At 45.0% G+C, this 22,021-nt stretch overlaps 1 protein-coding gene across 1 annotated transcript in view; it reads right to left on the reverse strand.

Moving 5' to 3' along the window:
* Positions 1 to 22,021, reverse strand: part of MYO1D (myosin ID) — a 392,202-nt gene that overhangs the window by 147,076 nt on the left and 223,105 nt on the right. Inside the window, exons 17-19 of the mRNA XM_056127580.1 lie at positions 16,683 to 16,906; positions 9,525 to 9,669; positions 8,683 to 8,787 (exon numbers count right to left, since the gene is read on the reverse strand). Coding sequence (XP_055983555.1) covers positions 8,683 to 8,787; positions 9,525 to 9,669; positions 16,683 to 16,906 — 474 coding nt within the window. The remainder of the gene's footprint in view (positions 1 to 8,682; positions 8,788 to 9,524; positions 9,670 to 16,682; positions 16,907 to 22,021) is intronic.

Genomic DNA, 22,021 nt, shown 5'->3' on the forward strand with positions numbered 1-22,021 from the left:
AGAGGGTGGGAGCCACTGGGGAAGCTGCACAGTTTCCAAGTGGCAAATGAAAACACAATTGCTTTGCCCAATTTGATCTTGGAAAAATTCCACTTCTGCCCCAAAGAAAGTGCTCTTTGGGGCAGATATTCAGAGGCTAGAAGTGATTTTTAAAAAACGTTTTATGGCAAGCTCCCTAACAGTGTTCACTGCATTAGTGCATGGGTTTCTGATTTGTGATGATTAATTCCCCTGGCTAGGATCACTGAGGTTGATTCACACATTTTTTTCTTTTCTGGGCAGAAATTTCTTCCCCAGAGGGCCAGACCTTCTTGAGCAGCTGGCACAGAGAGACCCCACACTCAGACTTCACACCCCAACGACAGGGACGAGGGGGTTGTGCTGGAGCCTGTTTGATTGGCTAGCTTATAAGCTATAACCTTATAGCACAGACTCATAGTTTTGATTAAAAATGGCGTCATTATAATCAGAAATTAGAACTGTTGTGAACTTTTTTTTTGGTCCACGTCCGGCAGTGCTCAGGAGGGCTTACTCCTGGCTCTGTGTTCAGAGATCACCCCTGGCAGGGCTCAGGGAACTTTTGGGGTGCAGGAGATCAAACCTGAGTCAGTGTGTAAGAAAAGTGCCCTACCCACTGTTCTACTGCTCTGGTCTCCTAAGTTATCTCAGTTTTATACATATGTATTATTTAAATCAACGTACAGAGCATCAATGCCACAGTCATACTTCTCAGTGATTAGAAGAGAAAAGAAAGCAAAGAACAAAACAAAACAAAACAAAAACACCAAGAAGCCTCCCTGAACTAAGATGAGGAGGGCTCTGTTGAGACCTGTAAGTCCCCCCATTGCTGCTCCCAAGATCTTATTTCCAAGATGCAAACAAAGACAGTAGAAGTGAATCTGAAAACATAGTTAGCTTGGGTGGGATACACAGCTAACTATATCCGGGGGGTAGCAGAGGGAGAAAATAGCAGTAAATATTGTTATAGGTAGGACACTGTCACTGTCTTCCCGTTGTTCATTGATTTGCTCGAGTGGGCCCAGTAACGTCTCCATTGTGAGACCTGTTGTTACTGTTTTTGGCATATCGAATATGTCACGGGTAGCTTGCCAGGCTTTGCCGTGAGGGCGAGATACTCTCGGTAGCTTGCCGGACTCTCTGAGAGGAGCAGAGGAAATGAACCTGGGTCGGCCGTGTGCAAGGCAAATGCCCTACCCGCTGTGATATTTCTCCAAACTAAAATTCAAATTTGTATTTTTTTCCTTTTTCCTCACATTTCCTTTATCATCAGAGTATATTTTGAGTCCTTAACTTGACAAAAAATTGTATCTGCAATTAAGAAGAGAGTTTCTGTGTTGAAATAATTACTTGTCAGTGATTATTTATTTCACATAGCAGTGGTTTTGCCAGAGAGAAGGGTCACAGTCCCTGGACATAACCAGAAGTAGTCACTGAACAGCACTTGGCATGGCACAAAAAATAGGGGATTGGCGCTTGACACTTGTCACGGTATCAGAAACAATGTAGGTCTGCTATATTTTCATTCTTCTCAGATTGTTTGACAAACACTACCCACTAGTGAATCTTACTGCAAGAAAGGGTTCCAAATCAATTAGTTTGAGAACACTGCAAACCACAGCTGGGGTCCCCTACAATGTTCACGAGCCATGATGTATTTAAGGTCCTCAGAATTCTGCACCTAAAGAGAATGCTTAATGGCTTAACTCACTTTTTTGTGCCATTACAGATAAATGTATTTTAAAAATCTACTGATATTAAACAAAACACTGGTTTGTGAAACTACTGTTAGAGAACATTATCCTTTATGTCCATTTTAGACTATGGAGAATAAGAGAATGTCTAAAATGGAATATGAATAATAGGAAGTGCTCCTCACCCTTTGTAAAATCATACTGAAAAATATATAAGTCAGTTACAAAAGAACCTGGAAAAAAAAAGGTCGTGTAATATCTTTTCACAAGTTCCTCGTGATCTGGACTAATAGGCCCCAGTAGTTAAGGGCGAAGGAGGGCCTTTGTAGGGAGATTCACAAATTTATTTGGGAACCAACATGAACAACAATGAAACATCCCCCAAAGCGGCAATTTTATTGAGGCTTTGCTCAGAAGTATTACAACGCAAAAACCTAATTTCTAAAGAGAACAGGTCCTGAGAAATACCACATCCCTGGATCAAGAACTGCTGGGAGGAGGCCCTGGATCTTGGGAAGCTTCCCCACTTAACTGTGGCAAAAAAAGGGAAAGAACATCACAAAAAATATTAATCAAGTGAGGGGGAGGACATCATAGACAAGAATGAATTTACATTTGTGGAGTATAAAACAACATAACATGAGGCTGACACCTAAGGATAGTAGATACATGGGACAGATCGATTGTTCCATAGCTGGAAGACTGCCTCATAAGCAAAGGGGAGAAGGCAGCTGGAACAGAGAAGGGATCGCTAAGAAAAGGATGGCTGGAGGAATTGGTCGGGATGAGAGATGTGTGCAGAAAGTGGATAAAGGACCAAAGATGATAACCTCTCAGTGTCTGTATTGCAAACCATAATGCCCAAAAGTAGAGAGAGATTATGGGGAATCATGTCTGCCATGGAGGCAGGGGGAGGGTGGGAAAGGGGGTGGGGTATACCGGGGATATTGGTGGTGGGGAATGTGCACTGGTGGAGGGATGGGTGTTTGATCATTGTGTGACTGTAACCTAAACATGAAAACTTGTAACTATCTCACGGTGATTCAATAAAATTAAAAAAAATAAGAGTTTAAAATTGCATAATTTAGTTAGATCAAAATGATAAAAATGTTATATGCATATGTAAATTTGTATATCTCGGGTAAAAGTAACAACGGATAGAAACACTATTTTTCTTCCACTTAAATTCACAAAGAAACTCATAAAGAAAAGAATCATTCAGTATCAGATTAGATCTCATCTTATTTCTTCTGTTTCCCAAGCTAAAATCCTCAACAGCCCAAGACAAATTCCTGAAAAACCCAAGATAAATTACTCTCCTCTTGCCTTTCCCAGGCCACTTGGAATGATCTGTTTACAGGTTTAGTCAGCACCATGAGGCAGGGGATCAAGATTCCCTGCAGACTTAAGACCAGGAGAAAACACTTGATGGCTGAGAGGAGCTTTCTGCAGAAGTCTCTCACCTTGAAGAGCATTTAAAGCAAAGGGAATGGAAAGTGACTCTTTTGAAGAGAATCGAAACATAAAGGAAAGGCTTTACTGAAATTGTACAAAGTTTACCTTAGGATTGAAAAGTTTCTACAGAAGACACTATCTAAGCCACAGTGGGAAGAAATTCTCTTTTGCCTTGAACTCATAGATACAGGCGGTCCTGAGCTGTCTATCTCTCGGGGCCCAGGGAGAAACATGCTATTGTATATACAAATGTCACCCTGGAGAAGCAGAATCGGAGCCAGCAGGGTTCTCTATTTCAGAAGGCACAATTCTCAAAATCATCCGACTTCCTTTGATCAGCAGTGCTGGCTCCTCATCTGACTTCGCAGATGGCCTGATGTAAAAAATAGGAAGCATTCTAAGGGAGGAGATCTGAAGCTTTATCAATATGGTACAATTCTTTTGTAAGTTTGCCCACGGAAATTCTAACCTCTACCTTTTGGGTTGGCGTGTAGCTCTGGTTCACAAGCCATTTCCGGATGGTATAATCAACTCTAGATGCAATTCTAAACCAGAAGCTGGGAATTGAGAAGTTTACTCTGGACTTGGGTAACTTTCTCAAAATAATGCCAATCAATTTTAAATTAATGACGTTTCTCTCATTCTAACTTTAAAACAAGCTGTTCTTTATTTTGTTTAAAATTCTACAATAACATCATCATGGTACTTAATAAAATAAAATTTGGGGAAAAAATCAAATGAACTTAATATCTTTTTTTATTCTTATCATTGAATTTCAATTTGTCTGATTCACCTTCTAATATCTTCCCCTTTGTCCAGAAATATATGAAGACAGAAAGAACAAAGCAAAAAAGGTAGTGGTATGGCAAGAAGTTTGTATAAAAGCACACAGATATTTTAGTGTCTCTAGCTCTCTTTAGTTCTTGTCTAGAATGGATGATTACTGGGTCATTTTATGTCCTTGTGGCAGTCCATGCCATGAAGAGCTTAACAACTTTAAAAAATGGTCTATAATACATTGAGTTGATCTCTTATTTCTTATGGAGGGAGAACACTAATTTTTAAAAAAATTTGTATACAGATAAAATTTAAAGTTCTTCTGCAATAGTTTATGATCAGTTTATCTAAGAGTCTGTAAAAGTTTTTGATCCTTTTTTGAGACTGTTGTTTGGTTTGGGCCACATCCAGTGATGCTCAGGGGTTACTCTTGGCTCTGTACTCAGAAATTATTTCTGGCAGTGCTTGGGGATAATAATAAGATGCCAGGGATTGAACATAGATTGGCTGCATGCAAGACAAGTGCCCTATCTGCTGTACGATGGCTCTGGCCCCTGGTTTTTTTTTTTAAATCTTTAATCTAATTCCTCCTGCCATTGTTTTGTTTTCTATCCTGCATTTTATTAATTTCTTCTCTAATTGTCAATATTTTTTCCTACTTGCATCTGGGTTGAGTTTACTTGTTTCTCCAGTGTCTTAAAATGGAAGAGTGGTTATTCATTTGAGATATTTCTTGTAGGGGAGAGGGGAGGAAGCACTGTATTTCCTTCTAAGCACTGCCTGAGTTGCATCCCATGAGGTTTGGTGTGTCGCTTGGAAAGGCCTCATTTCCCTGTAGACCTTTTTTCTCCAACCATTAGTTACTTAGGAGCGTGTTATTTAATTTTCACCTATTTGTGCAGTCCCCAAATTTGCCTCTGTTTATCTCTAATTTCACTTCACTAAATGGAGAACATCCTCCGCCCCTCTCGGAGAGCCCGGCAAGCTACCGAGAGTATTTGATATGCCAGACACAGTAACAACAAAGTCTCCAAAGGAGACGTTACTGGGCCCGCTCGAGCAAATCGACGATCAACGGGAGGGCCTTTACCTTACCTTTAAATGGAGAACATAATACTCTATAGCTCAATTCTTTCAATCCTGAAGCTTGTTTTATTTTTATTTTTGTTTTTTGGGCATTACCTGGCTGTGCTTGGGATTTATTCCTGGCTCTGTGCTCAGAGATCACTCTTTTTTTTTTTCTTTTTGGGTCACACCTGGCGATGCACAGAAGTTACTCCTGGCTTTGCACTCAGGAATTACTCCTGGTGGTGCTCAGGGGACCATATAAGATGCTGGGAATTGAATCTGGGTTAGCTGCGTGCAAGGCAAGCACCCTACCTGCTGTACTATTACTCCGGCCTCTCAGACATCACTCTTAGCAGTGCTGAGGGACCATTTGTGGTGCTGGGGATCGAACACGTGCTGGCTGCATGCAAGACAAGCACTTTACTCTCTGTTCTATCTCTCTAACCTTGAGGCTTGTTTTATGACTAAGCATCTGGTCTTACTTGGTCTTACTTGAGAATGTACATTAAAGAACAATGATCATTTCCTCCTTTCTACTATTATTTATATTAATAATTTATATTATAAACTATAAATCAATAATAGAATAGATCATATTATTTATATTAATATATTATGTTTATATCTATTATTCTAATCTAACCCCATCAACGGCCAGGATCCAGAGACTCTAAAACCAAGCTCTCGGAAGAGAACAAAGCAGAGTCTTCTGCCCCCACACCTGGCTGTCCTCACCGGGGCTCCTTGGAGTAGGGCGGATTGAGTTTCTCTCTCCACCCTGAGCAGAGCCCCAACAGCTAAAGACCTCCAGGACCCAGCCAAAGCCATGCTGAGACCACTCTCCACATGCTTGGACAAGGAACCAGCAGAGGAACCCAGGTGTGCGGGACGTGGGGCTGAGCTCTCCAAGCCTGCTCGGTTTGGGACTGGGCCTCCTCCACCCAGCTCCCCACCTTCCAGTAGCTAGGCAGTTAACACCCACCAACTGCCTGTAACCCCATCAACGGCCAGGATCCAGAGACTCTAAAACCAAGCTCCCGGAAGCACGCGGGAGCTCTAGTTCTTATTCTCTAGTTTTCACTCTCAGAGAACCCGGCAGGCTACTGAGAGTATCATACCCGCCTATATGCCTGACTAGGAACACCTGTAAAGGTGATTAGAGGCTGCCCCAAAAGCTTCCATGCCTCTCAGAGAGCCCGACAAGCTACTTAGAGTATCCCGCCCGCATGGCAGAGTCTGACAAGCTAACTGTGGTGTACTCGATATGTCAAAAACAGTAACAATAAATGGTCCTCATTCCCCTGATCCTGAAGGAGCCTCCAATATGTCATCGGGCTACACTAGCACATGACAGGGATGAATGGAGACATTATTGGGTCTGCTGGAGCGAATCAATGAACAACCGGGTGATAGTGATAGTGATAGTGATTCTAATCTAAATTAGTTTTAATTTCATCCTCTACACCTAGGTTCTTTTTTTTTAGGGAGTGATCGCACTTGGCAGTGCTCAGAGTGTGCTGCATAGTCCCCAAGTTCCTGGCTTGGGGACTAAGCAGCACAGGGAATAAAACCTGAGGCTCCCACATCAAAACATATGTGCCAGCCCTTTGAGCAATGTCCCCTTCTGCTAGTGTCTTTCTTCTTCTTCTTTTGGTAGGGGGTTTGGCTTTAGGGTCACACTTGGCAATTACCCGGAGTATTCCTGGATCTGTGCTTAGGAGTGACCCCTGGAGCTTTGAGTTACAGAACTTTTCTCAGCTCAAGGCTCACATAGGGTGATAGAGATCAAACTAGCGATGAGAGCATCCTGCAAGACTAGTTCTTACCCCATAGTAACTCTGGACCTTTTCTAGTTTCTCTGACCTTTGTTTTGCTTTTGTTTCTGGGACACACTTGGCAGTGCTCATATGTTACTCCCAGCTCTGTGCTCGGGAGTTACTTCTGGCAGTGCTCGGGAGACCATGTGGTGCTGGAGAACAAACCCAGGTCTCCTGCATGCAAAGCCTGTGCTCAGCCTGTGGAGCTCTCTCTCTAACCCTGAGATATTTCTCTTTTCATTATTTTCATTAAAAAAAAAGTGACATTGCATTGTAACAGAAATTTCCGTCTGCATCCTTAAATGTCAACATCTGTTGATGTTGTTTACCACCAATTCTATCCTTCATCTGACCCCTTTAATATGACGGACCATTCCTTTCTGTTAACACTAACTGGTCTTATAGTCAAAATAGGTCTTTTGGTTATATTTAGGTCATTTTTTGTATATTGATACTATATTAAGTAAGTAAGTAAAGTAAAGGCCCTCCCGTTGTTCGCCGATTTGCTCGAGCAGCCTAGTAACGTCTCCACTGGAGACTTTGTTGTTACTGTGTTTGGCATATGGAATACATCACGGGTAGCTTGCCAGGCTCTGCCGTGCAGGCGAGATACTCTCAGTAGCTTGCTGGGCTCTCCGAGAGGGGCGGAGGAATCGAACTCGGGTCGGCCATGTTGGCTGTGTGCAAGGCAAACGCCCTACCGCTGTGCTATTGAAGATGATACTATATTAACATTTGTATTTTTATTGAACATTTGTATTTTTATTGAATGCAACAATGTACAACCTCCCTCCCTGCCCCTCCTCCCCCCACATGCACACTTTTTGATACCTGTGTGATTATAGCACAGAATGAATGTTGTGGCAGTTGGGGAGATAGTTCAGGGATTAAGGAACTTGCCCTGCAAAGCAGCCAACACTGGTTTTATTCCCAGTACCACATAAGGGCTCTCAGCATTACCAGGTCACTTCTGAGCTCAGTCAGGAACAGGCCTCGAGTGCTGCCAGGTATAACCCAATATATGCTACCTACTGTCTCCTCCCTTTAAAGCCCCAAACACCACAAAGAAAACCAAACCACCCCTGAGTTGTGGAAGACTACAATCCCTATCGAGCACCAAAACTAAGTGGATAAGCATCAAGAACTCTAGCAGCAGCAACAAATAAGTGGTGGAATTTTTAAATTAAGTAGTCTCAGCATTTAAGATTTTGATATATTGGCCAAATTGTCAGCTTAGAAGGACTGCTGTATATTAAATACTATCAATCCCATTTCTCCGAACCCTTGCAAACACTTGGTTGTTGGTGACATTTTACAGTTTGCCAAATTCATACTTGAAAAAAATAATATTTAATTATTTTGACCCAAATTATGCTGTAGTCATGTAGGGGTTTTTTTTTTTTAAAGATCTGAAACATCTTCAAAATTGCTTAAAGTTGGACAATTGTTATAAGGCAATTTTGTGATAATTCTCCTTAATTTTTTCTTTGGATACTGACAATAGCTCTGTGCTATCAAGTTAGGCACTATATCCCTTTAAATTCACCCATTTCACTGCCAGGTTCGTGTATTTGGGTAAACAAATATATTTACTGCATGTAATTCTTCTCTTCCCCATCTATATCCTCCCTTTCCCAAGCAATGCTTTCCTTCCTCTGCTTCCTGGAGCCAGCAAGGCACTCTAACAAGCACTAAATGATGGTGAATTGGAGCAGCGCAGGGGTGCAGGCGAAACACATGTAGGCTTGGGAAGGCCCGTTCATGGCCCCAGCCCTGCCACAGGGCAGTCAGGCTTCGGTAGGTGGCACGAGAAACAGTCTCTTCTGAGGAGGTAGGTTATAAGCAGGGCCTACCTTCCGGACATGACAGGAGAAGAGGATATTCATATACTTGTCCTTCCGCTTCAATTCATTAGCGACGGGGACGAATGTGCCTGAGGTCTGCGGCGTATCTGGCTTCTGGAAGGAAAAGGGAATGTGGAAATGAGTCTTCTTCACGTTGTAGATGAAAAGGTAACCTCTCACCAACTCTAGCTATCTACTCAAGGAGTTTCACATGTGGACCCCGTGTCTTCCATCTCAGAGGGCAAGTCACTCAGGGGCTGTTTTGACTCCAAAGTGCTGTAACTAAGGAACGGGAGAGAGGATGAAATGGAGCTTGGGCATAAGCAGTGTAAAGGTGCAGGTAACTGAATATAATTTCTGAAGTTTACAAGGGGAGATTTAAATGCCAGGTTACAGAGTGTACCTAGTACATGTGGCCATAAGAAAAAGAACCCTTTCTATGGGGAGCGGTAGGGGGAAGAGGGGACACCAAATTTCTTACACTTTGAAGCAGTCAAATCTTTCTGCTTAGCACCTCTCATAGAACTTTACTTTCTGAAGACATCAGCCCTTACTGATTTTTTTTTCTTTTTTAAGAAAGAAAAGGTCTTCTCTTCCTTTCTTTCTTTCTTTTTTTTTTTTTTTTGGTTTTTGGGTCACATCTGGCGATGCACAGGGGTTACTCCTGGCTCTGCACTCAGGAGTCACTCCTGGCGGTGCTCAGGGGACCATATGGGATGCTGGGAATCGAACCTGGGTTGGCCGCGTGCAAGGCAAACGCCCTACCCACTGTGCTATCTCTCCAGCCCCAAGTCTTCTCTTTCTTTGGAAAGAGAACAGGAATAGATTCCACTTGGTTCTCCTGGACTTACAGAAGCGAGATAGTTGCCTTCCCAGGCCCTCTGGAGTCCAAGATCAGCCCTTTGGCCCTTCAGCATTTCCATGGCTGCAACTTTTGCCCTGACCTGGGGTAGATCTGAGGCAGGTATGCTCTTGATGAGCTGGGCGGCTCTCCACCTAGAAGGAAATGAACAAAGTGATGAGATTTTAGTGTTTATCTTCTGCAGTGCTGTAGACTAAACCCCCGGGTTCATGCATGCAAGTCATGTGCACATAAAATCATATGTAATTTAACAGTTTCTGTGCATATTTTGGAAACATTTTACTCTCTCTTTTTTTTTGAGGGTGGCATATAGGTACTTTGATCTAATTCTAATTAATGGAATTAGTTAGAATTGAGCCACTGAGCCACACATCCAGCCCCTAGGAGACTTTAGAACGACCCCCCACACACACACCCCAAAGCTGCCATTAATTAGAATTAGACCAAAATACCTGTATGCCACCCTAAAAAAAAAAAGAGAGTAAAATGCTTCCAAAATATGCACAGAAACTGTTAAATTACATATGGTTTTATGTGGACAAATGATTTTTGTAAAGCTTGCTTTGTGGTTTGCTTTGGAAGCAAAGAGAACTTGGTGAGCCGCAGGCTTAATGGTAGTGATGTCAGGACACAGGAATGCTGGCGGCATCATCCAATCACTACACTAGAGGCACCTACACACTCCAAAGTCTGCGCTAGACAGTGGAGGCACAGCAGTTAGTGGGCCAATGAAGGCCTTTAGAATGAAGGGAGCTGGTGGGGCTCCACTTCAGTGGAACTCTGATGGCTGTGTGGCGACGGGTCAGGTGGGATGGGACCAGGATGTCCTGTAAAGGCTCTTTCTATAAGGTGAAGGCCAGGTGTGAAGACTGATGCTTGATCAGGGACGGGGAGCAGGTCTTGGTGCTAGATTTGTTCTCAAGTGGCCCATAAGGGGATGCTGATGGATCAGATGTGGGAGCCAGAGAACAAGGGAGGATTTGAAGATGATACCAAGGATCTATCAGCCTTATTCTGGAGACTCATAGATATATCTCAAAAGAGATCAACTAGCAGCAAAAATGTCTTTGACTGGCTGGGATATCTGGGGCACTCTTAGAGGAAGCACCACAAAATCACAGCCATGCCTCTGGCCAGACTCACCTCAAGACCGAACCTCAGAGAACTAATCCTGCTGAAAAACTCAGGTATCTGGGTCACTGTGGTTGAAAACTACAGGCCTTCTCGAAGTCTGGATGGGCTACCTCTCATCATCTCCCTGTACTCCTGTAAGCCCCAGCAACCATGCTCACGAACTACCTCCATCACCACGTAAGCTCATCTCCACCTTGTTCTGAGACTCATAAATCAATATCAAAAGAGATCAACTAGTTGTAAAAATTTCTCAGCCCAGTTAAAAATTTAACTCCAACTGGATGCCCAGTTAAGAGATTCTGGATTTTCTGGAAGGTATGGCTGCATTTTTGACAATGTGGTATCTCCAAACTCTACAACACTGACAATGCAGTAGAAGAACACCAGATTGGTTGGGGTATAACATAGTAGAAGCTAACCAATCTTGATGAACAAAAACATTAATACAGAAGGCTTAACTTGTAACAACATCTTAGTAATCCCTCAGACATAGACTTAATGCCCTATGATAGATACAATTTCCACAATTCTCTTCTCTCTAAATACTTTTTGATCATTCTGTTTGCCATTTATTGGTACCAAGAAATATAAAATAAATTACTGTGGGTCTGCTACAGGAGCAGGCCTGAGGAGTGGTTGGCAAAATGGAGACAATGATTGAGGGAAGGTGATAGTGGTAGTGGGATTGGTGTTGGAATCTTGACTGCCTGGAACAAATCATCATGAACAACTTTGCAGACCATGGTGTTTAAATAAAGTGTGTGTGGGGGGATGGGGGGTGGGGAAAGAAGACGACACCAAGGTATTTTAATCTATGGACCAGAAAGAATAACCTGAAAAAAAATCTACTCCAAGACAAAAAAAAAAAAGTAACAGATCTTTCAGACTCTTAGGGGCACTGAGCTCTACGGGAAACATAAGGCAGGTGGAGCAGACAGAACTTTACTGCATCAGAGTGGGTGGTTTTACTGCATCAGAGTGGGTGGCTTTATTGCATGTAGTGGATGGCTTTACTGCACCGGAGTGGGTGGGTTTCAAACTGCTTTCACAGAACTCTAGTATGAGATGCAGGTGCAGCAGAAAACTGGCGTTGCTTCTCATTTACCTGCGTAATATTGTTACTAGATGCTCTTCTTATGAGTTTTCCTGAGCCATGATGGTGCTTTGCACCTAAGTGTTTGATTTTCTCTCTTAAATTCCTTCCAAGCAGGGCCAGGGAGATGGTTCAAAGGGCTGGCACACCTACTCTGCATAGGGGAGCCTCAGGTTCCAATGCAGCACTGCCTGATCCCCTGAGCACTGTCAGGAGAAGCCCCTAGGCACCACCAGGTGTAGCCTTCAAATGTCCCCCAGGTTTCTATCAAATATATTTTACATAAATATATGCACATCATATATTAACTTAAAAATATATCACCAAATACATATAAGCAGTATAAGGAGAGAATCGAGAATAGCAGCAGAGAGTGAGAATGATGTCAATGAGCTGGAAGGCATGGAAACTCTGGGAGAGAGGAAGCAGATGGGAGAAGCTACAGGAAAAGCAGCTCAGAGTGGAGCACTTCAGCCAGCAGGGAGGTGGAGCCCCTGTGGAAGAGCGGGCCTGCAGTGAGGGTTGGAGTGAGGCGCTCCACAGGGGGGGAGCTGGCGCAGCCCTAGCACACGGCCTGGGAACGGTGGGAACCTGCCATGGCAGACTGGGTCAGTGAAGGAGACCGCCACAGCCACTGCTGTGGAAGTAAAGCCACGTCATGCCCAACAGCGGATCCCACGGCTCTGTTTCTAAAGATCCCAGCAACACACCAGTAACAATAGACCGTTTATAGAGCCTTCCAGAAGCAGCTGGAAGAATGACATGCTGGGAGTCATTGGTGGTTGAGGTCAGGACATAGGGGACCAACGTGTTCTACAGTATTCCAAGTGCCTTGCTGGGCAACCTGTCCACTCAATCCTGAGTCTAACTTTCCTTCCCGACAGGAAGAAATCTATCCACTGGTCTGTGTCCAGCCCATAGATTTGGTCAGTTTGAATCTCTTTCACTGTCCTGGTTCAGACAGGGTTCAGAGCTGATGATGCAGTGTGCCAGGACCCAGAGGTACGGACCACACAGACATGGGGCGTGCACAGCCGTCTCATCTGGAAGGGGCTGACAACCATGGCCACCGCTGTCACCGTCACTAGCCTCAACAATGTTTGTGAAGACAATGCAGGGGCTGAGGAAGCCTCCCTGCCTTCCCAGAGTGAAAATGAGTTATGATGAGGACCACTAGTGGCACAAATATACTCTGGAACGTTAGAAACAAATAATCCTGGAGTCATAGAGGTGGTTTTGTTTGTTTGTTTGTTTTTAAGTGCACTTGGCTCAGCAGTCCACAGACTACAAAAATTCAAGAAGAAAAAATTGTAGGGGAGAGAGTGACTCCTTCAGGGTTGGTAAATTATAGCTGGGGCAAATCTGGCCCATGTCCTGATGTCACATGATGCTCTTTAGCCACAAATAGTTTTCACATGTGCAACAACAACAAAACAACATGAAACAAGTGACAAAGACTATATATAGCCTACCAACCCTACAATATTTTACTCTCTGGCTCTATACAGAAAAAGGTTTGCCTGTGGATAGAATGAACTGGAAAGATTCATCCAGTGTGTGTGTATGTGTGTGTGTGTGTGTACACACGTTTGTACATGTGTGCACCCAGTGAACAGCTGGTGTGCCCCTCAACACATTACTGTGACTAAGAGGCCCCGGGAGAAAGGCTGGCTCTAACCTGGCTTGTGAGCACAGCCCTAGGACACAGCTTGGAACGTGCCTCACAGCAGGTGTGGAGTAATTCACACTGCACGAATAAATGGAATTATACAGAGATTCGCTCTAGATGACACAGGGAAAAATCTCTAAAAACAGAATCTAAAAAGGTGACAAAGGCCACAGTGCAACCTCATCAAAATCAATTCTTTGCGTCCATTAAAAGTATTACTTAGATCTGTGGGGCTGGAGAGACGGGATGGGGGTGAAGGTGAAGGCGCGGCGGCCAGCCTTGCATGTGGCAGCCTGGCAGCACACATGGTCTCCTGGGCACTGCTGGGTATGGATCTCCCTCTGCCCCCAGAAAGTGTTACCTAGTTCTTCATTTATTGTCATGGTGCATCTCCAGACTTTATTTCTAAGTAAAGTTGTAGAATCATACTGTCATTGTCACTGTCCCTGTCCTCCCGTTGTTCATCAATTTGCTCGAGTGGGCCCATAACGTCTCCATTGTGACACTTGTTACTGTGTTTGGCATATCGAATATGTCACGGGGAGTTTGCCAGGCTTTGCCGTGTGGGCGAGATACTCTCGGTAGCTTGCCGGGATCTCCAAGAGGGGCAGAGGAATCGAACCCAGGTTGGCCGGGTCGGCCCCGTGCAAGGCAAATGCCCTACCTGCTGTGCGATCGCTCCTGTCCCAGAATCATACATATAATCCTATTTGCATAAAAGAAAAAGGGAAAAAAAGCCCAAGTATACCTGACTGTGCACACAGACAAACTGACAGTATGAAGAAACATTTCCACAGTATGGCAGAGTCTCCTGCCCCTGCTCCTGGCTGTCCTCGCTGGGGCCCCTTGGAGGGGAGCGGGTTGAGTTTCCCTCCCCGCCCTGACCAGGGATCCGGCAGCCAAAGACCTCCAAAACCAGCCACCACCATGCTGAGATCACACTCTACACGCATGAAGGTACCGGCAGAGGAACAAAGGCATGCAGGTCCCGGGGCTGAGATCTCCAAGCCTGCTCGGATCGGGGCTGAGCATCCTCCACCCAGATCCTCCAAATTCCAGTAGGCAGGGGTCACACCCACCAACTGGCCCCCTGGCGCCGTGTAATCCCATGAACGGCCAAGACTGAGAGACTATAAAACCCAGCTCCCGGTAGAGAACAGTGCAGAGTCTCTTGCCCCCGCTCCTGGCTGTCCTCGCTGGGGCCCCTTGGAGGGGAGCGGGTTGAGTTTCCCTCCCAGCCCTGACCAGGGCTCCGGCAGCCAAAGACCTCCAGAACCAGCCACCACCATGCTGAGACCACTCTCCACACGCATGAAGGTACCGGCAGAGGAACAAAGGCATGCAGGTCCCGGGGCTGAGATATCCAAGCCTGCTCGGATCGAGGCTGAGCATCCTCCACCCAGATCCTCCAAATTCCAGTTGGCAGGGGTCACACCCACCAACTGGCCCCCTGGCACCGTGTAATCCCATCAACGGTTAAGACTCAGAGACTATAAAACCCAGCTCCTGGACATCTTATTATCTCATTCCTACTTTGGACAAACTGGCAGGCTACCGAATGTAACCTGCCCACACGGCAGAGTCTGGCAAACTCCCCGTGGTGTACCCAATATGCCAAATACCAGTAACAATGATGGGTCTCATTCTCCTAACCCTGAAAGAGCCTTGAATATGGCACTTTTTAAAAAATCTCAGGGCTAGGACGAAGGAGACGTTACTGGGGCCTGCTTGAGGCAATCAACGAACAACAGGATGGTCGTGATCGTGATCGTGGGGGTATGTGGTAGGCACCATGGGAAGTACCTAACCTGATTCTTTCAATAGCCCTATGAGCCAGCTTCTTATTAAGGCTGTTTCACAAAGAAGGAAACGCAAATCGGAGAAGTTACTGAGTACGCTGTTTGGTGCCAGAGTCAGAACAGAATTGCAGGTTTGTGTTCCTTTTGTTTGTTTTGGGAGTCATACCTGGAGGTGTTCAAGGGTCACTCCTGGTGGTGCTTGGAGGACCATATGTGGAACCAAGGACCGAACCAGTGTGGGCCACATGTAGGGCAAACACCTGAGTCTCTGAGCTCTAGGTTCATAACCACCATCTCATACTGTCTCTTATATGTACAAGAGACACAGATTCAGACGATCTGAGCATTTGATCTGAGAATTGAGACTTGAGGTACTGTTTCCAGGAATTCTTTATTTTTTGATTCTTTCTCTTTAATGAGATGCCATTAAAAAAAAAAGACAAATGAGACACATATTAAGAAATTCTCTTATGCATTGCCTTAGCTCTGATACCTGTCACTAATTATGAGGAACAAAATCTAACGGGAGATAAGATCTTATTTTGCACAGAATTATAAATTAGTTCTTTTATAGTCAGCATATCAATTATTTCATGATGTTCTTTGTGGAATACCGCAATGCCAAATGACCCCATGTGAGAGCCATTAGCTTAGTTTACATGTCTGGGTGGCTTCATTGGAGATGCAGCTAAAAATAGCTGGTGTACACAGGCAATAAATAAATTGAAAAAGGAGCTATGCATAACTACAAACTCAGATTCTAGGCGGCTGTGAAAAAATGAAGGTCAGCTGGAAAAGTATTAAAATTGACATGGACTCTTATTTATGAAAATAAATCTTGCTCCTGAAATAGTAGTTTCTCCCCGGCACTTTAAAAATCATGCAGACACTTTAGAAAGGACCGAAGCCTGGCTATCCCCCACCCCCATCCCCAAATCAGCAGCTCTACTAAATAGAACATTCTGGAGATGGAACCTGGGCACTGGTATGCTTTATAAATTCCAGTGTGCTTGTATGTTTTAGAAACTCTGTGATTCTAAGGCACAGCGGGACCAACACTGCTTTCCAATGAACAAATTTTCTACCACGAGATACATGCGACTTCAATAAATAAAAGTAATGTTCCTTCTTGCTAATTAAAGGAAGCAGAGGTAGCGTGTCTCAAATAAGCTTCTCTTCGTAGACTGTTCCATTACGACTATTAACCTTGGGGGGCAGGGAGAGATGCAGGGGAGAGGGGGTCACCCCCAGGGGCTCAGGAAGGAGAAGCTCACACTCTCTTCTCAAGCACGAACACTCCCTGAGTGATTCTGAACCACTGACAGATGTGCTTTGAAAGGGAAATTGGCACAAGCGAGCAGAAGGTCAAAAAGCAAACGTCTAGACAGCAGCCTGAAATCTGTCCTGCACGGGTGCTAGTCTTACCTGTTGGAGCACCCAGCAAGGTCTTACCTGTTGAAGATGGCCTGCAGGGCCTCCTCGAAGCGGCGCAGCACCTTGGGAGGGCTGGGCCACTTGACGTGCTTGCCATGGTCACGCATGCTGCGGACGCCCTGGAAGCGCTGGGCCACCTCCTGGATGTAGGACTTGACTTTGTAGTGCCGGTAGTACCTGAGGATGGTCAGCGCCGCCTTGGTCCTCTTGTAGCGCATGCGGGCCAGCGTTCCCCGCCACACCTTCACATGGGCAGAGAGAAACGAGAACGTTGCTGCAGGGGAGTGAAACGACTTGGGGGACCACAGAAGCGCTCCTGCTTCCACTTGCTGGAAGGATTTCCACGGGGCAATAAGGAACACAGCCAGAGCCGAGGCCTGGAGATACCAGCAGCCACCTGGCCGGAGCTGCCGGGCTGGTCCTTCCCTATGCTGGCCTAGCGTGGGTGGAGGGTGGGGTGTGGGGGACAGTCTGGCTTTACCTTTAGGGCCATGAAACGAAGCAAGCAAAAGTACAAAACATCCCTGAGAGGGGCCAGAGTGATCAGACAGTGGGGAGGGCGTTTGCCTTGTATGTAGCTGACCCAAGTTCGATCCCTAGCATCCCATATGGTCCTCCAAGCATCGCCAGGAATGATTCCTGAGTGCAGAGCCAGGAGTAATCCCTGAGCATCACTGGGTGAGACGCAAAAAGACCCCAAAAGCCAGAATATATATATCACTGTCACTGTCCTCCCATTGTTCATCGATTTGCTCGAGTGGGCCCAGTAGTATCTCCATTTTGAGACTTGTTGTTACTGTGTTTGGCATATCGAATACGTCACAGGTAGCTTGCCAGGACTCTCCAAGAGGGGTGGAGGAATTGAACCCGGCTGGGCCATGCTGGCTGCACGCAAGGCCATGCTACTGCTGTGCTATCGCTTCAGCATATATATATATATATATATCACAGTCATGGTCCTCCCGTTGTTCATTGATTTGCTCAAGCGGGCCCAGTAATGTCTCCATCATAAGACTTGTTGTTACTGTGTTACTGTGTTTGGCATATCAAATACATCATGCGTAGCTTGCCAGGCTTTGCCGTGTGGGTGAGATACTCTTGGTAGCTTGCCGGGCTTTCCGAGAGGGGCGGAGGAACCGAACTCGGGTTGGCCATATTGGCTGCGTGCAAGGCAAACACCCTACCACTGTGCTATCGCTCCAGCCCAAATATATATATATATATATATATGTATATATATATGCACACACACATCTATATGGATAAATATTTGAAGACTGTTGAAAGGAAGCAAGATCTTTTTGAATCAAAAGGCATCACAACATATCATTCTCTTATGAGACCTCATTTTATACAGATGATACACTGGCCACCAGGGGAATGTCAGGGTGGATTTGCAAAGTGCTGTAGCTACAGTCCCTGCCTGTAGCTCTCTCCTTAAGTGTGCTATGTAAACTCCCAAGGATTTATTTGTACTCCTGAAGAAGGAGTAGAAAAGATGATGAATAGCACGTGAATCTTTTTTTTTTTAAGGTGCTCAGAAATCAACAAGACAACATATAAAATTTCAGTGCCAGCTTTAGCCAAATTTGGTGAAGTCAAAGAAATTTATAAATTTCCAGGTACTTGTCTCAGCTTCTTGAATCTGGGGGTAATCGTCATGGTGGGTTCTTTCCCTCTTAATTCCCTGGGACAAAGCCCCGTCTTTTCTTCTTAGCTAGGACATCCTCCCAGACCCCGCAGATCTCCTCCTGCTCCCACAGACACGCAGCACGCTTGGATGGGTGTTCATAGCAGCTGCCTCACTGCTCCGAGCTTTCGGCGGTGGGATGCTTCCCTCCCTTGTCTCTGGCCTCCAGGGACAATAATCTCCAACCCTGAGCTCAAAGCCCACCGCAGGGGCTCTCCAGACTCCCTCCTCAGGCTCCTTTCATTTCTCCTTCCATCCCCATCTGCGCCCACTCATTTTCCAGAAAAGCGCATGCCGTGCCTCTTTGATTCGGTCACCTAAGGTCTGTCTTCACGCAGACTTGTAACTGGCACCATGTGCTGGCACGGTTCTCCTTTCTCAGCCCACGGCATGAACAAAGATAGATTTGTTTGTACACTCCCTGGGAGGGGATCATTAAGGGACCCTAAAGAGGACCGAGTGGGTTCAGGGAAACCATGGCACCGAAGGGAAACATGCCATGCAGGCAATTTGTATGTGTGTGCAGAGGGGGTGCTGGCAATTGGTGAGGGGGACATAGACACAGGATGTACAAAGGCAACGAGGCAGCAAGAGCCGACTCGCTCCCGCATGTGGCACCAGCACCACAGCCTTCTCGTCAGAAAGCCGCTTCCTTGTAGCCAAGCCCATGGCGCAGATGGTTTCGTTACGCCTCCACCCAAGTGCTAAATTAAAGGTCCCTTCTTTAGTATCTTAAAAAACCCAAAGAATACAATTAGAGGGTGGAAGTCTGTGATTCAATTTCTGAAACAAAACACATTTTTAAAGTTTCAAATCCTGCTTTTTTCTTTAATAAGAGGAAGGATATTAAGACCCCTTGGGGCCACATTTATATAGGAAATCAATCTTTAATTTTCAAGGAGTGTGTGTGAGAGTTTTTATTGAAATGTTTTCAGTTAGAACCTCTCATACTTTGGAAAAAATTACTCAGTTTTTTTTTTAATGCGTAGGTTTTTTATGTTTAAAATTTCAACTAACCCAAGCTCCCCTTTCTGCCCTGTAGTCTCATTTCACAAAGTGACAACTGCTTCTGGTATTTACCGTCACACTTATAAATAAGATACAGCATTGTTATTTCTTAATCCCTTTAAACACTATGCAAAATACAGGAACTGGGTGAGTTAGTCCTCAAACCATTATTCTTACCTCTCCTCCACATCTCAGAAATATTACATCAGAAAATTCAAGGTTGATAGTGTTGATCTTATTACAAAAATGGTTTCTATTACATCAAAGTTTGGTTTATCGCTATGTTAAGGCATGGCATGGTTACCCTCCCTTCGCTTTACCATGTAAATTTGTTTTCACCTGTGCTTGAAAAGTTTGCTTTATTTTCATTATACCTCCTGCAAATTTTTGCCAAGTGGCCTAATGACCCAATCAAGTTATAAACAGTAATTTGCCCCATTGTAAAGCATAGGAAGGATGAATCTTTGCTTTACTCTACCCATGTCCTCAGGGGCTCACGCCCCCTGCATATCTTCATTCTGGGTCTTTGTGACTAAACTTCTCTCATGGGCCCCCAGAAGCCTGAGCTGATAGTTTTCTTCCCCCCACCCCCCGGAAACTGCTGAGAAAGGGTATATATCAGGAGGGTTAAATAGAGGCTTAGGATTTGATCGTACCATATTTATTGTCATACCATATTTGATAGGGTTCAAATATGGTAACACCTACGAGGGCGATTAGAGGTCGCCCCAAAAGCCTCTATCCCTCTCGGAAAGACTGGCAAGCTACCGAGAGTATTCCACCTGCACGGAAGAGCCTGGCAAGCTATCCATTATGTATTCGATATGCCAAAACCAGTAACTACAACTGGTCTCATTCACCTGACCCTGAAGGCTTCACCGATATGGCAGCACTGAGAAGGATGAGAAAGGAGAGGCCAATAAAATCTCAAGGCCGAACTAGGCTGCCACAACGAAGGAAGACAAAAATGATTGTCTGTACTTTCAATGCTCGTACGCTAGCATCAGATGCATCCATCGAGGACCTGATGATTAAGTGAAGGATTTGATCCAGAGTCAGCGGCATGTAAACCAAGTGCCTTCTGCATTCCTTCACTGATGCAAATGAAATGGATGTAGCTTAAGATTGTTTTATGACATTCTGGAATGTACTGTAGGAGTTTGGCTTGGACAGGAGACATATTTATTTATTTTTGCTTTTTTGGTCACACCGGTAATGCACAGGGGTTACCCCTGGCTCATGTGCTCAGAAATTACTCCTGGCAGTGCTCAGGGGAATATGGGATGCTGGGAATTGAACCTGGGTCGGTCATGTGCAAGGCATATGTCCTACCTGTTATGCTATCGCTCCAGCCCCGAGACATGTTCTTTAGTTCATGTCTTGTACAGCTGTTCTTGCTTTGGCTGTAATAATCATTCCTAGAAGATTCTTCCTCTATTCTCTGTCCACTTACTGGCATGTAAGGAGCCCGAAGAAGGTAAAGCTTCTTGACCATCCTGCCCCAGGGAAGCCTTCCCAGAGGCAGAAAGGAGGCCAACAGGGGTGTGGGTTATTCCAAGCTCCCTCCAGAGTATTTTGCATTTAATGCAACACCTTCCACAGTGGTGAGACTTGAGAATTCCTTCCAGTTTCTCCCCAGGTTCTATTCTTTGAAGAATATGCTCCATTTAGCTTCTGAGCATTTTTCTTTCAGTTTGGGCCATCTTTTCTTTTGGACCCAAATATGACTGCTCTCAGAGTTTATGGACTGAGGCTGTATCTTTTCTTCGTTTCAGGATTTTATGATGTGATATTCATTATTTTTAACTTTTGGTAAATTTCAGTACATGGGGAGAAATGGAGTCTTGTGAGCCCGCAACTATACCATTAAGTTTACCAAGAGCCCTAGCTGGGCTTTGTTTGCTTTGTGGTAACAGAGAAAAGGGAGCCCCGAGAAACCCCAGAGGAAATGATGCAATGTGGAAGCAGATTCATGGATTATCCTGTCTAATCTAAGCGTGTTTGAACAGACAGGTTCTCACAAAAGTCTGTGTGTCTGTATGGTGGAAGGGTTGTTGCTGATCTTCCCCCCAAGGAAGGCTGGAACTGAAGCTTTAAGGCTGATTTGTTTTCTTTTCTATTTCCCCTTTGGTTGAAAGATGCTTTAAAATGGTTAGGTTTTCCAGGTGCCATGCAAATCTTAATCCCTATGGCTCTGTTGCCTAATGACGGCATGTCAGAAAGCAGAAAATTAAACGTTATATCCAATAAGCAAATGCTTAATACTATTTGCATGTGCCTTGAAAGGCTCAGTGGGCCAGAGAGTCCAAAGCTTCCCCCTCTCTCCCCCTGCACTAAAATGATATTAACAGTTGGCATGGAACCAATCAGCTCCTGTGCTCATGAGGGTGACAGCCAGGAGCTGAAGGTGTCCTGTGGGGGAGCAGGAATGGTCAGCAGGCAGTGGGCACACGGCTGTGGGCAGGTTGCCAAGGGAAGGGGGCACAGGCTGTGCCAGCTGAGAGGATGAAGCAGAGAGGCTGGCTCCTGAGAGAGGGCCGTAGGGCACGGGGAAAACTCCGTGCCACTAAGCTCCGGAGATATCTCTCTGGAACTTCTAGCCCAGAGTCATACTCAGCACAGCAGCTGGGGGGATGCTTTAAAGACCAAAGTCAGGGCA

Source organism: Sorex fumeus, unplaced genomic scaffold (genome assembly GCF_029834395.1).
Source record: "Sorex fumeus unplaced genomic scaffold, SorFum_2.1 ptg000063l, whole genome shotgun sequence".
In the NCBI taxonomy this organism is placed as follows: domain Eukaryota; kingdom Metazoa; phylum Chordata; class Mammalia; order Eulipotyphla; family Soricidae; genus Sorex; species Sorex fumeus.